General features: G+C 48.8%; 1 protein-coding gene across 6 annotated transcripts in view; it reads left to right on the plus strand.

Moving 5' to 3' along the window:
* DRC11 (dynein regulatory complex subunit 11) overlaps nt 1-14,457 on the plus strand; it is a 187,615-nt gene that overhangs the window by 96,387 nt on the left and 76,771 nt on the right. For 3 of the 6 annotated variants that reach the window (XM_086376589.1, XM_086376607.1, XM_086376621.1), the window contains one exon: nt 8,163-8,241. In XM_086376589.1, the coding sequence (XP_086232715.1) occupies nt 8,163-8,241 (79 nt within the window). The remainder of the gene's footprint in view (nt 1-8,162; nt 8,242-14,457) is intronic. The other 3 variants (XM_086376598.1, XM_086376614.1, XM_086376631.1) reach the window with 1 other exon arrangement.

Raw genomic sequence — 14,457 nt, forward strand, 5'->3', positions numbered from 1 at the left:
AATGCTGTCACTCAACAAAGACCAGATTGTGTAGCTGATAATTTCAGATTTTTATGGAACAAGCTTCACTAACAGCGAATTTTAATTTGCAAGTGTCAAACTCACCCATGCATATTTAGAAGAAGAGATGCTTAGAATAAAATTGAAATTCTTCCAATTGTCCCTGTTCCCTATTAGGCACTGCTTCAAAATTATCTTGCCAAGTGGGGAAGGATTTTAAAAATTAACTGTATCAAGTGAGCTCTCTTTTTGTGTTTTTGTTTTTTTTTTTAGAATGAGTTAGAATTTGGGGGGTACAGGCAGATCAATAGGGTAGTAACTGGTCCTTTGGGTGGAGTTCCCTGGAAACACTGAGAGGGAGGCTATGAGGGTGGTTTATTCAGAACATCCCCCGAAAGGGAGGGAGGGAGAGAAGCAGCTCTGGTTAGAAAGGGAACTAAGCAAGGCAGAGGGGGAGCCAGACTGAGAGAGGGGGAGCTGGGCTGAGAGAGGGGGAGCTGGACTGAGAGAGGGGGGGATGGACTGACAGAGGGGAGCCGGACTAGAAAGAGGGAGAGCTGGACTAGAGAGAGGGGGAGCTGGACTAGAGAGAGGGGGAGCTGGACTAGAGAGGGGGAGCTGGACTGAGAAGGGGGGAGCTGGACTGACAGAGGGGAGCTGGACTGGGGATGCATGTGCAAGGAGCATAACTATCCCAAGCGTAGCTGTTGGGAGGGGCCTGGAGAGTGCGCAGATCTGGAGGCTGGCCAGGGATGGTTTTCTAGGCAACAATATCCAAGCCACAGAACCAGAGGACAACTTCAGAGCACAGGTGATGGGAGGCTGGGGAAGGTGTGTGACGTCTGGAGCCCACAGAGGCTGCGGCAGGTGATGAATGAGACCTCGGGGCCAGGCAGAGCCTTCTGCAGAGAGAAGATGGATAGATGGTCATATCCAGGGTAGTAGTGACTTGAGTAGATCTGAGTTCAGCAAGTTGTGGCCTAAGATCCATGCTTTGTGTCATGGGATGGACTGGGAGTGGAGAAGGGATTGCCTGAGGCAGCAAAGTCAGTTAGACCCAGGGTGGAAGCAGGGTTACTACAAGGCCTGGTCCCACCCAAGGCCAGGTGTGGGCTGGGGTGGGGATGGTCTGAGTCTGAAGTGTGCATCCAGCCTCACAGGACATGATGCATTTAAAATCAAACTTCGTCGTTCACGAAGTTGAAAGAGAAACAAGTGGGTTTGTTGACCTTGTGGATTTTTTTTTTTTTTCCTGAGAACATGATGGACAGGGTAGGCGCTGCTGGTGGTGGAAAGAGCTGGGCTTTTACAGCAGCCCACCCGCCTGGCTCAGAGACCCCCCTCCCACCCCTTCATGACAGCATCTCCTTCCTGGGGCCACCTCTACCTGCAGGGCCGTGACCCTCCCACAGGGCCTCTCCTCTTGTCCCCAGAGCAGCAGGGGAGAGCTCCCGTAGGCACTCCATCAACCAGGAATCTGAGGGTGAGTGAATGTCCCTGTGGGGTCTTTGAGATGGTTGAACGTGGAGACGACTGGAAGAAGTTTTGGGGTGTGAACTTGTAGGTTTCAGTGTCCCTGCTTGGATTTCCAATTTATTTTGGGCTTCGTAGCATGAGGAAAGAGTAAGGGGCACTGTGGTGGGTCTCTGTAACTGTAGACAAGAGCACCTTAAATTCAAATAACTCGGACTTCCAATCTTATATTCATTTGATCAGCTCACCAAGAAACTTTGCAAGCATATTCACGTTTAAATTAATGGACGTTCTCTATTCCTTTCCTGGATCCACCTGGGGATCCTCAGCATGAAGATGCCGAAGGACAGAAGGAATTAGATGGATCCAGGCGTTTTCTTCTTTAGGGACTGGTAGGCTTCCAAAAATAAGTCTTTCATCCATAGGCAAGAAAGTGGAAATCTACCTAAACGTCATTCCTGATACAAAAACTAACTCAAGATGTATCATGGACTTTAACATGAAACAGTAAAACCTGTAAATAAAAACCTTGGGGAAAAGATCTTCAGGATCTGGGGCTAAAGAGTTCTGAGACCTAACACCGAAAGTGTGACTCATAAAAGAGATAAATTTGATCTCATCAAAATATTAATAGCAGTTTTATGTTCTGTAAAGACCCTGTAAAGAGGCTGAAAAGATAGGCCATAGACTAAGAGAAAATTATTTTCATATTATTTATCTGGCAAAGAATTTGTATCTATAATACATAAAGAATTCTCAAAATTCAACAGTAAGAAAACAAACCGGTCTTTATTTGGGATCTTTGGTTTTAAACTGGCTTCCCTGGTGGCTCAGATGGTATATATTAAAAAAAAAAAATCTTCCTGCAATGCAGAAGACCCGGGTTTGATCCCTGGGTGGGGAAGATCACCTAGAGAAGGAAATGGCAACCCACTCCAGTATTCTTGCCCAGATCACATGGACAGAGGAGCCTGGTTGGCTCCGGTCCACGGAGTGCAATGAGTCGGACACAGCTGAGCAACTAACACACAGGTTAGTTGCCTGAACAGAGGTATTCAGGCTTGCAGATAAGGAGATCCCCTTAAAGGGGGACCTTGATAGAGGAGAATGCTGGTGCCTCAAGGGCATTTTCTGCAGACCAATAGCAATCTTTGCAAATATGCTTTCAATATCAGCATAATTTCGTTTGCCTCTCTCTGGACCTCATGTTGGCTTTGGAAGAGAAAACATGGGAAAAAAGCACTCTGCAGTTCATCCTTACAGCTTTTGTTTTCTCTTTGTTATTTTTCAGTGTTCCGTATGTTCAACCATTTGGGACTATTTTCCTTTATATATATATACATATATATATATATTTCCCCCCCCCACCCCTTGGCCGTGCTGCACAGCATGTGGGATCTTAGTTCCCCCACCAGGGATGGAACCCACACCCCTTGCATTGGAAGCATGGAGTCTTAACCACAACCACCAGGGAAGTCCCTGGAACTGTCTTCAATGGTTTTGTCCTGTTCCTAACACACAATCGCACAAATGCTGAAGAGTCTTGTCTCTGTTTCCTGCAGCCATAAACAGACTTGGCTTGGTGTTAATTCTTCTGGGAAAAAGCTTGGGCCTGTCTCTATGCAATTCAATTAGCTTGAAAAGCTTTTGTCTGTCTGCAGTGCCCCCAGGCCACTTCTGGGCTGATTTTTCCCTTTTGCATCTAAAAGTGGATTACAATTTCTCTCTGAGTTCAGTGAGAAGTCATCAGCCTCTTCCCCATCAGAGTGACCTCTCTCCTATCCCCAGGACACAGATCCTGAGGGACCCATCAGATAATCTGAAAGCCACAAGTGATCAGGCTGACGTATGGGCTTACATGTTAACAGATAAATGCCTAGATGCCTACCCCCATCTAAAAAGCCTAACACGTGGCCCCACTTAAATTTAACCCCTTTCCACTGATCTGAGATTAAAAGACTCTTACTCCTTGGAAGAAAAGCTGTGACAAACCTAGACAACGTATTAAAAAGCAGAGACATCACTTTGCCAACACAGGTGTGTATAGTCAAAGCTATGATTTTTCCAATAGTCATGTACAGATGTGTGTTTGTGTCAGTCACTCAGTCGTGTCCAACTCTTGTGACCCCACAGACTGTAGCCCGCCAGGCTCCTGTGTCCATGGAATTCTCTAGGCAAGAATACTGCAGTGGGTTGCCATTCGCTACTACAGGGGATCTCCCCTGCCCAGGGATATAACCCAGGTCTCCTGTACTGTAGGTAGATTCTTTACCATCTGAGTCACCAGGGAAGCCCAAGGGATGTGAGAGTTGGACCATAAAGAAGGCTGAGCACCAATGAATCAATGCTTTCTAATTCGTGGTGCTGGAGTAGATTCTTGAAAGTCCCTTGACAGCAAGGAGATAAGTCAATCCTAAAGGAAATCAGCCCTGAATATTCATTGGAAGGACTGATGCTGAAGCTGCAATACTTCAGCCACCTGATGCAAAGAGCCAACTCATTGGAAAAGACCCTGATGCTGGAAAATATTGAGAGCAAGAGAAGAAGGGGACAACAGAGGAACTATTGAATGGCATCACCAACTCAATGGACATGAACTTGAGCAAACTGCAGGAGATAGTGAAGAACAAGGAAGCCTGGTGTGCTGTAGCTCATGGGGTGGCAAAGAGTCAAACACAACTGAGTGACTGAACAACAACTAATCTGAGAATCCCAGCACAGGAGAACTCAGAGGCAGGCCCCAGGGGTGGAGCCTGAAGGGTCCTTGTCATCCCAGCCCCTAGAAATTTCCCCACACAGTAGGTGCTCGGGAAATGTTTACAGGTGAACAAGGTCATAAAGTTGGTAAACAAGCCAAAAAAAATCAAAACAAACAAAACACTAAATACAGTTCAGTGGCACCAAATAAAGGAATAGAGATTAAAAGTAAATGCTTTGTTTCACCTACTCAGCTGGCAAGACTTTTATATCACTATGATTATGCTGTAACAGACAGACATTGCCTATATGTACAGAAAAGGAAAAAGAAAAACAAAGGGTTCATTGGATAAAAGTGATGGTGAGGAAGCTGATTATTTTCTTTGATTTCTAAAAATTTTATTGCATTGTTGCCATTGTGTTCTTGGCACAATAAATAACCATTTTTGCAAAACATACAACATGGTTTTGCCATCAGCTTGCAGGAGAAGCCAAGGTAAGCCAGGCCCCTACTCTCCGGACGTCCCTCGCGGGCGTTTGCACAGAGCAGATCCTCCGTGATGTTTATAAGATTTCTGAATGAGTGGAAAGACTGGGCATATCTCAGATCCTGCTTCTCTTGTGACTCACTGGGTCTGTGGGTGGCAACACCAGCCCACTTAGGTCCGCTGATAAGAGAGAGCCGGGCACGTGGGGGACGCATGACAGAGACTCCTGGAAGGCGTGGGCTGGAGCTGGGAGTTGCAGGACCCAGGTCCATGGGGACCACCGCTTCTCCGCAGAAGGCTGTGTGATGGCTGGGGCCCATGTTCCCACCTTGCTGTCAGCTGGCCAGTCCACCTGCGTGTGGACTCTGCCCCATTGCAGAGGGAGTCGGCGTGGCTGGCCAGAACCAGCCTGGTGCTGGTTCTTTATAGGGTGCAAGCATCAGCAAGATGGGATCCCCCTCCACGGGGGCCCCGCAGCCTGAGAGAGCAGGAAAGTCAAGTGCACAAATAGCTGGTCATCTACACGGTGAAACAGGCGCCAGGAAGGACAAGCAAATCCCGCTGAGCCACAGAGGGTCTTGTCCACCTGGGAGAATCCAGGACGGCTTCACAGGGGAGGGGACATTGGCCTGGGGCCTAAGGGGGATTTCCCACAGAAGAAGATGGGAAAGTGAATCCTGGTCGGAGAGAAGGGGGGCAACCCTCACCCCCTCCAGCCTTATCCCGCCCTCCAGCCAGAGTCATGACCCGTTGAGCAGATGCAGAAACATCGGACTTCTGCTGGGACCCCCAGTGGCCGCCCTGCTCCCAGACCAAGGTCATGCTCTCTGAAGATCATGGCTCGTGGGCCTTGCAAGGTCCGTCCCTGCTCTGTCTCCCAGCCTCTTATCTGTCTGCTGGCCCCTGTTCCAGTACACGCTGCCCTACTGATTTCCAGTTACCAAAAGGTAGCCCAGCCTCCCAGCTCAGACCACCATGGACTGACTGGTCCCTCTGTGAAAAGTGCTTCTGCTGCTGTGCTCCCATCCCTGGAGTAGCACTCCTTCCCCTCCTCCCCCTCCTCCTCCTCCCCCCCCCTCCCCCTATCCTCCTCCTCTTCCCCCTACCGCCCCTCCTCGTCCCCCTCCCTGTCCTCGTCTCCCTTCCCTTCTCCTCTGTCCCATCCTCCCCAAATACAGACCGATCTGAGTCTCCCAAACCAAAAGGGCAACAACACAACAACACGCAGGTCAGTAACACATTGACTCTAAAAATACTAAAGATTCACGAATGCTTATTGATACCTGGAGAGAGAGGACGGAACACCTCTGAGAAGACTCAGTTCAGTTCAGTTCAGTCACTAAGTCGTGTCTGACTCTTTGCCACCCCGTGAACCGCACCACACCAGGCCTCCCTGTCCATCACCAACTCCTGGACCCATGTCCACTGAGTCGGTAATGCCATCCAATCATCTTATCCTCTGTTGTCCCCTTCTCCTCCTGCCCTCAATCTTTCCCAGCATCAGGGTCTTTCCCAAGGAGTCAGCTCTTCACATCAGGTGGCCAAAGTATTGGAGTTTCAGCTTCAGCATCGGTCCTTCCAATGAACACCCAGGATTGATCTCCTTTAGGATGGACTGGTTGGATCTCCTTGCAGTCCAAGGGACTCTCAAGAGTCTTCTCCAACACCTCAGTTCAAAAGCATCAATTCTTCGGTGCTCAGCTTTCTTTATAGTCCAACATTCATATCTATACATGACTACTGGAAAAACCATAGCCTTGACTAGATGGACCTTTGTTGACAAAGTAATGTCTCTGATTTTTAACATGCTATCTAGGTTGGTCATAACTTTCCTTCCAAGGAGTAAGCGTCTTTTAATTTCATGGCTGCAGTCACCATCTGCAGTGATTTTGGAGCCCAGAAAAATAAAGTCTGCCATTGTTTCCACTGTTTCCCCATCTATTTGCCATGAAGTGATGGGACCAGATGCCATGATCTTAGTTTTCTGAATGTTGAGCTTTAAGCCAGCTTTTTCACTCCCTTCTTTCACTTTCATCAAGAGGTTCTTTAGTCATTTTAGGTGCCCCTCTGTCCGTGAATCATTTCTTTCCTCCAAGGACACGCCTTCATCCAACACTGTCATTTCTTGTTTCTCCGGCTGATTCTTCTCAGAAGATCAGGTGTCCTGGGCATGGTGGGTCTCCTGCCCCAGTGAGAGCTGTGACCTCCTGTGGGTCCTGAAGGGTGTGTCAGTTGCTCCATAGGCTTGGAGCCCCCAGCATTTCTGGGTCCAGGTTCTCTCCCAGGCTCTGCAAGGCTGGTGGCACATTTCATGAGCTGTGATTCAAGCAGGTCTTCTGCGACCCCATCCCAAGAAGTGAGGGTCCTCCCAGAAGCCTGACTCCCCCCTGGGTGCTCTCATCACTCCTGTGAGCTCTCCTTCCCTGTATCCTCCCGTCAGCCATGTGAAGTCGGGGCAGGAGAGTGGGGAGGGATCTGGTATGAGGGCAGGCACTGCCCAACCACCAGGGCGTGTGGCCTTGGGATCTCAGAAAAAAGGACACGTCCTCTACCCTGACCCACCAGAGATGTTTGTCCCTTTCTAGCCACTCCTCCCCTAAGCCACACAGAGAGCTTCAGGTGCTTTGGAAGACTCCCCATGGACATCACGTAGACAAGCATCCTTCCTTTGTCCTTTCTGGAGGGACGAGAACCAGGTCATCAGGCACTTGACTCTTCATACAGTGTAAACATGATTGCCCAGAAACATCAGATGGGGCTTTGCAAGATCTGGCTGTTCACGGTTGACAGCAGCCCTGGCGGTGTAGGGCAGAGGGTATTTATGCTGGGGATCAGGGCAGGGCCTGCGCCTGCAGAGCTCAGGGTCCCTGCAGCTCTGATCTGGCTGCTCTGGGTGGCTGAGCTCTCTCTGCAGCAGAGGTCCAGGGCAGGGAAGCCAACAGTACCAGCCTCTAGGAGGGAGGCCGAGTCTCCAGCTCAGGCTGGGGCTCAGGACTGGCTTCCTGGCCCGGGGAGGGGACAGGCCAGCAAAGAAAGGAGCAGTCCTGGGCTCCTACAAAGCCCAAGCTGACAGGTAGTGGAGCAGAACACAGGTGGGGAACAGCCCCGAAGCTGGGTCATGGGAACATGGCAAAGGGAGGTGGCAGGACTCAGATGGGCAACAGCTCTCAGAGCAGGGAAGGAGCCAGACCTCAGAGGACAGGACCTAGCTCAGGGCCAGGGGGACTCCAGGGAGGTGCCTGGGTCAGGAAGGCCCTGTGAGCCCACCGGTGGAGCTAAGTCTCAAACCATCCCCGCCCTGGTCAGTGGACACAGCACCCCCCGCTCAGACTGTCAGCAGGGAAACCTCCCAGGTGGGCGGACGAGGGGCTAGACCTTCAGCCCACAAACCAGGAGCAAACATGCTTCTCCACAGTCAGTGTAACCACGCATGTGTGCCCCGCTCAGTGTCTGATCGCAGCAGGTAAACTGCCTGTCGTTAATGGGTGTGTTATTCTGCTCTAGCAGGAAGAAGAAGAGATGTGGAAAATGTCACCGAGTGTTTTCCTTCATACGATGGAGGAAGGAAATAGCGTCTACAAAGGTCAGTTTACCGGGACGGGTGTGCTGACTGGGGTGCCCTTGTTGGGCAGACGTTGGTGCCCAGTCATGAGAGACTTCTGCTGTTTGCTCGCTCAGTCGTGTCTGACTCTTTGCCTCCCCGTGGACTGCAGCACGTCTAACTGCCCTGTCCGTCACTGTCTCCCGGAGTTTGCTCAAACTCGAGAGTCTGCAAACATGCCGTCCACTACCAAGTCCGTCTGCCCGTCTCTCTTTTAAAAGTGCTTTGAGTGGCTTCAAAGCATATAGGTGGTAAAAGAGCAAGATGAGAATATGTCTCAACGTCTGTTCTGTTTTAAACCCTTGAGACGTCAGCTGAACATTCTCTTGCTTGGAATGAAAGGGAAGAAGGATTTTCCCTGGATTGTTTAAATTAGGAAAATCAGTGCCGTATGTACAGTAAAATGTTGTAATCCTATTAGTCTAAGACACGTGCTGCATGCTGACACCTAATTCTTTTGTCCCATTTCAGAATGTAATCTGGCTCTTTCGGCAAGTGTATGAACTGGCCTTTGAGATGTTCTCATTATAATTTACTGGAGTGGTTGTCCAATTCCTTTGGTTCCACTCCACCCTCATGATAAATCCCAAAACAGAATGACCTGCCAGGGTGACCCTGGTCATTAGTGCTATTTGGAAACTCCTGAGAAATGCCATAAGGGTGTGAAGTAGAATATTTCCACGCTTGAGTCATGCATGTGGCTCCTTCTTTATTTGGCCTTAGCCAGACCGCAGGGGGACTGTTATTTACTTAATATGTATTTTTAACTGATGGATGGTTTATACCCCCAGTTAGTTGAGCCTCACCCTTAGCAACTCTATCAGAGTCGTGGCAGGTTTGATGGGCTGTCTGGTTCCGTAAAATAAGAAAGTCCATGTCCCTCCTGCAGTTCTCTCACTCAGCACTAGTGGCCAGGGTCCCACTCGGCTGGAGACGCTGAGCTGAGGCAGAAACACCGGGAAAGTATGACCTCGGAAGGACTCGGCAGCTGCTTTAATGGGGGAGAGAGGAGGTCGGAGGGTAAATTAACATTGATCAGGCGCCCACGACATGGAAGGCATGTTTTCACGCCCATCTCAGTTCTCTTTACAACAACCAGGAAGACATAAACACCACTCAGCCCGGTCAGCAGGTACAGTCGGAGACCTGCCATCATTCATGTTGAGAATCTCAACTTTCCTTCTCTTTTCCATTACGGTCGATTGCAGAATGTTGAATGCATTCCCTGTGCTGTATACTGAAGGACTTTGTTGTTTATCCATCCTGTATATAATAGTTTGATCTGCTAATCCCAAACTCCCAGCCCGACCCTCCCCCACCCGACCACCCCCATGGCAACCATACATCTGTTCCTTACGTCTGTGCGTCTGTTTCTCTTTCGAAGATGAGCTCATTTGTGTCATACTTTAGATTCCACACGTAAGTGGTATCATATGGTGTTTGTCCTTCTCTTTCTTACTTCACCTAATATGATAATATCTGGGTTCATCCATGCAGCTGAAAATGGCATTATTTCATTCTTCTTGTGGCTAAGAAGTATTCCGTTGTATATATGGGACAGTTCTTTATCTTTATCCATCCATCTGTCAGTGGACATTTAGGCTGTTGCCATGTCTTGTCTACTGTAAATAATGCTGCTGTGAACATTGGGATGCATGTATCTTTTCACACTATAGTTTAATCCAGGTATATGCCCAGGAGTAGGATTGCAGGCTCACATGGCAACTCTACTGCTTCTGTCAGACGTCCACTCACTCACATATTCACTCAGCAAACATTGGTTGCCTCCGGTGTGCAGGTGCGGTGCTGGCCCAGAGGCGCAAGGGCGGCGCATGCCACCAGCAGGCTCACCACACACCCAGGGGCTGAGGTCATGGGCGGGTGGGGACCGCGGCACCAGTTGGGTGGCTTGTTAGTCTGGCCACAGCCACTTCCAAGGGACCTGGCTAGGAATCGCGGTAGTCCACCCTGCAGAGTCACAGGCCCGGCTGGGGTGCCCCTGGAACTCAGGGCTAGGCCCCGCACGCAGCTGCCCTCTGTCACAGGGCATTATGTACTGGTCTGCACACACCCTCTCTTGTCTCGTATTCTGCGTATGTATCACCAGACTTCAAGATACTTTCCCAGCCTTTGAACTGTCAGCTCATTTTCTTCTAAAGAACCCCCACTTCTGGTTCTCTGCTGGCTGTCCTTGGGGCTTCCTGCCTGTCAGTCCTTCATTCTCCTGTTACTCACTCACTGTGTTGGAGCCCAGCCTCCAGGGGGTCCTGAGAGTGGCTGCCAGTGTGGAGGGATGTCTCGGGTGCTGGGTGCATCTCAGTAGTGTCTTACACTTGAGAAATGGAGTATTCCTGCCACATCAGTGAACATGAGTGTCATAGCCATCGGCGATTCCAGCCCTCCAGGTGTGATCTTCTGAGCCCTAAGGGCATTCAGGAAGGAGAACAGTACCTGCTTGGTTTGGCAGCCATGAGGCTGCAGCCACTCCCTATGATGAGCACCACGGAACTCTGGATGTGAAACACGCGGGATACTGGCCCCAGAGAGCTGAGAGGCATGTGGAGGAAAGAGCTCAGCGAGCCCAGGCTCTTGCATGTTCCTGTACACAGAACAGTGCTAAGTTCCTTAACTCGAGATATCTGGCTTTCTTTAATTCACAAAAATGCTTTTAACGTTCAGACTACCTGCCCTTTGTTGGAAGACTTCTATGTAACCTGACTCTACCCCACCCCACTCCTCAGAGCAGTCTCTCAGGGCTACTGGAGATGCTGTCTCCTGGGCTTGAAGTCCCAGAAAGTCCCACTGAGTAAAAACATAACTCTCAACTTTGAGGTTGTGACTGTCTTTTAAGTCAGCACACGCTCAAGACTTGGAAAGCCTGGCTCCCTTCACCTCTGATTGTAACTGCTTGGATGAAGAAAGAAAAGTGGGAGAGAGCAAAATCCTCCTCTACCTTCACAGGGAGTCGGGAGCTTGTATCTAAACTTGATGAGTCAAGAAGCAGATTGGGATCCACATATCTACACAACTGATACTGTGTATAAAGTAGACAACTCATGAGAATGCGCCATATGTATGAAATAGGTAACTCATGAGAATGCGCCATATGTATGAAATAGGTAACTCATGAGAACACGCCGTATGTATGAAATAGGTGACTGGTGATAATGTGCCGTATGCATGAAATAGATAACTGATGAGAGTGTACTGTATGTACGAAATATATAACTAATGAAAACATACTGTATATCGCAGGGAACTCTGCTCAGTGCTCTGTGGTGATGTGAATGAGAAGGAAATCCGAAAACGAGGGGATGTATGAATAGGCACGGCTGATTCACTTTGTTGTACAGTAGCAACTAACACAGCATTGTAAAACAACTATACTCCAGTAAAACCTTTAAAATACATTTTTGGAAGAAAAGGCTGGGACTTAAGAAGAAAAAGCAATGTAAGCGTATTATCTAGATGTTATCTTTCTGGATAACAGCCGAAAGAGCCCACGTGAAGCCGGACCTTCACATCCTCCTCCTGTGGGCCGCGTGCTCTTCCTCCCACAAGCTGCTCACACTCACACATCCAGGCTGTCGTGCCTTCTGTTCCCTTTGCCTGGAATGCTTGTCCCTTCAGGCCTCCCCTGAGACCCAGGTGGGATGACAGTCTCCCGCCTCACCTATGCCCGCCCCAGAGCCGCAATATTTGCCTCCACCTGACTTCCAGGGGTGTGTTCCCATCTCCCCACAGCAGGGCAACAGGTCTGTGAGAACCAGGCAGCTTTGTCAGTCACTCAGTCATGTGTGACTCTTTGCGACCCCATAGACTGCAGCCCACCAGGCTCCTCTGCCCATGGGATTTCCCAGGCAAGAATACTGGAGTGGGTAGCCATTTCTGTCTCCAGGGGGTCTTCCTGACCCAGAGATCGAACCCAGGTCTCCTGCACTGCAGGCAGATTCTTTCCTGTCTGAGCCACCAGGGACAGGGCATGAATTTCATAAATTATGAATAAATCAGGTTTATGGATAAATCTGAATCTAGCCAATGCATTTTAAATGAACAAATGAATGTAGGAATAAATGCCCTTGGATGGTGTAACTGGAAGGCAGAGTTTTTTTTTTTTAATTATGATCTTTTTAATACTCTCTGGCTTTAAGGTACTGCATTATTTTGATAAAAATTAATTTGGGGGACATCTAACATTCCTATGGGAAGCCCACAGACCCACACAGCAAAGCTCTTGAAACAACCCACACCTTGTGTGTAATTACCCTGTAATTCCATCAAGGCTAAGAAAACTGCCAGCTGCTTGGGAGCAGGAGACATGAAACATGATTTTCCTCGTTGGCTGTTGGGGTGTTTGATGAGTTATCTGACATGTCTTCGGTAACTTACAGAAATTCAGTGTCTTCATCTGAGATTCCTTTTCATAAAAATCAAAGGCTTTCCTTCTCAAAGGAAGCATTAGCATTTTAATTACTGATACTAAGCCCCCTCCTCGGTCCACTTCTGAGCCGATGAAAACTGCCCCGGCCCTGGCTTCTCCCACTCTCAGATTAAAAACTCGTTCTCTGCTACAGGAAAGAGGGGTCAGTTGTTTCCCTTTGAGAGCATGGATAGCTTCCTGCATTTATAAATGTCCATGAAATTCTTGAAGGGATCGTGCCCTGTGCAAAAGTGTCATGAGAAAAACAACGTTTCAGTGGAAAACTAGGTCCATTTACGTCATCTCTAGTAAAACCCACGAAGGCTGCTCGGAAGTGCTTTATCTGTAAATCGGAGGCACAGCCCGAGTGCGGATGTCACGGGGTGCCACTGCTTCACACGAAGAATCGTATCTTGCTTTCCTTTCTGTTGAATATTGTGTGTTCCTTTCACTATTAAATGCATTACTTCCTGTCTTATCTATCCCCTGAAAAAGCAAAGCAGCTTCCTTTGAATAACAAAGGGGTTTTGCTCTAAAAGACCTTAATGAAGCAGGTGGGTTTTGCTTGCAAAGATTTAATTATCAACCAAGATTCAGTCGTCATCTGTTAGAAGAGAGTTGTTACTGTTATTGCTGAGTGTTGTTGCTTTTTAGTCGATATATCTGACTCCTTGCGACCCCATGGACTGCAGCCCGCCAGGCTCCTCAGCTCATAGGATTTCCCAGGCAAGAAGACTAGTGTGGGTTGCCATGTCCTTCTCCAGGGGATCTTCCAGACCCAGGGATCAAACCCACGTCTCCTACTTGGCAGGCTGAGATGGTTGAATGGCATACTGACTCAATGGACATGAGTCTGAGCAAGCTTTGGGAGTTGGTAATGGACAAGGAAGCCTGGCATCCACGGGATTGCAAAGAGTCAGACACGACTGAGCAACTGAACTGAACTGAACTTGGCAGGTGGACTCTGCCACTGAGCCAGCACAAAAATCCCGGTATTGTTGATATTGTTGACGAATAGAACATTTTAGCGCAGTTATATTTTCAAGGGGTAAAACTTACCATTTTAAACCCATAAAAAAGAATTTAAACCCATATTATTCCTACATTTCAGAGTTCCCTTCAGTGTAAGCTTATGTAGATTTCAGAAAATGCACAGAGATGGAGCAGTTCCCTTCAGGCCCATGAATTAACCGCCCTTCATGTACTCACACCTCACAAGCTCTGCAAAATCCCCCTTCCACGGGGTTCAGGCCAAAGAAGAAACTCTCAGATATTTATGACTTAAGACATTTTTTCACATCAAAGGAGTGGGATAGACCATGTAGTCAATGCGTTCTTGCCCTGACACTCATGAGCAGGATAGCTGTCTCTTGCTGACACTCTCCATGGGAATGACTATTCAAAATGACGACTCTTCAGAGCCAGCTTTCCAGACATTTCTTGTGTGCCCATCCCTGCCGCATCTGGTCCCCATCTGTCTTGTTTGGGTCTTCTGCCCCTTGGGACCCCGCAGTCCCAGGCTGGCTACCTCCCCCATCGGGGTGGTGATTCTGCTTGAAGTGAAAGTCGCTCAGTCGTGTCCGACTCTTTGCCACCCCATGGACGAGACAGTCCATGGAATTCTCCAGGCCAGAATACTGGAGTGAGTAGCCTTTCCTTTCTCTGGGGGATCTTCCCAACCCAGGGATCGAACCCAGGTCACCCTCACTGCAGGCGGATTTTTTACCAGCTGAGCCACCAGGGAAGCCCAAGAATACTGGAGTGGGTAGCCTATCACT

The sequence above is a fragment of the Bos grunniens genome, chromosome 3, assembly GCF_055505025.1.
Source record: "Bos grunniens cultivar Pamir isolate PY7600 chromosome 3, Bosgru_T2T1.0, whole genome shotgun sequence".
In the NCBI taxonomy this organism is placed as follows: Eukaryota; Metazoa; Chordata; class Mammalia; order Artiodactyla; family Bovidae; genus Bos; species Bos grunniens.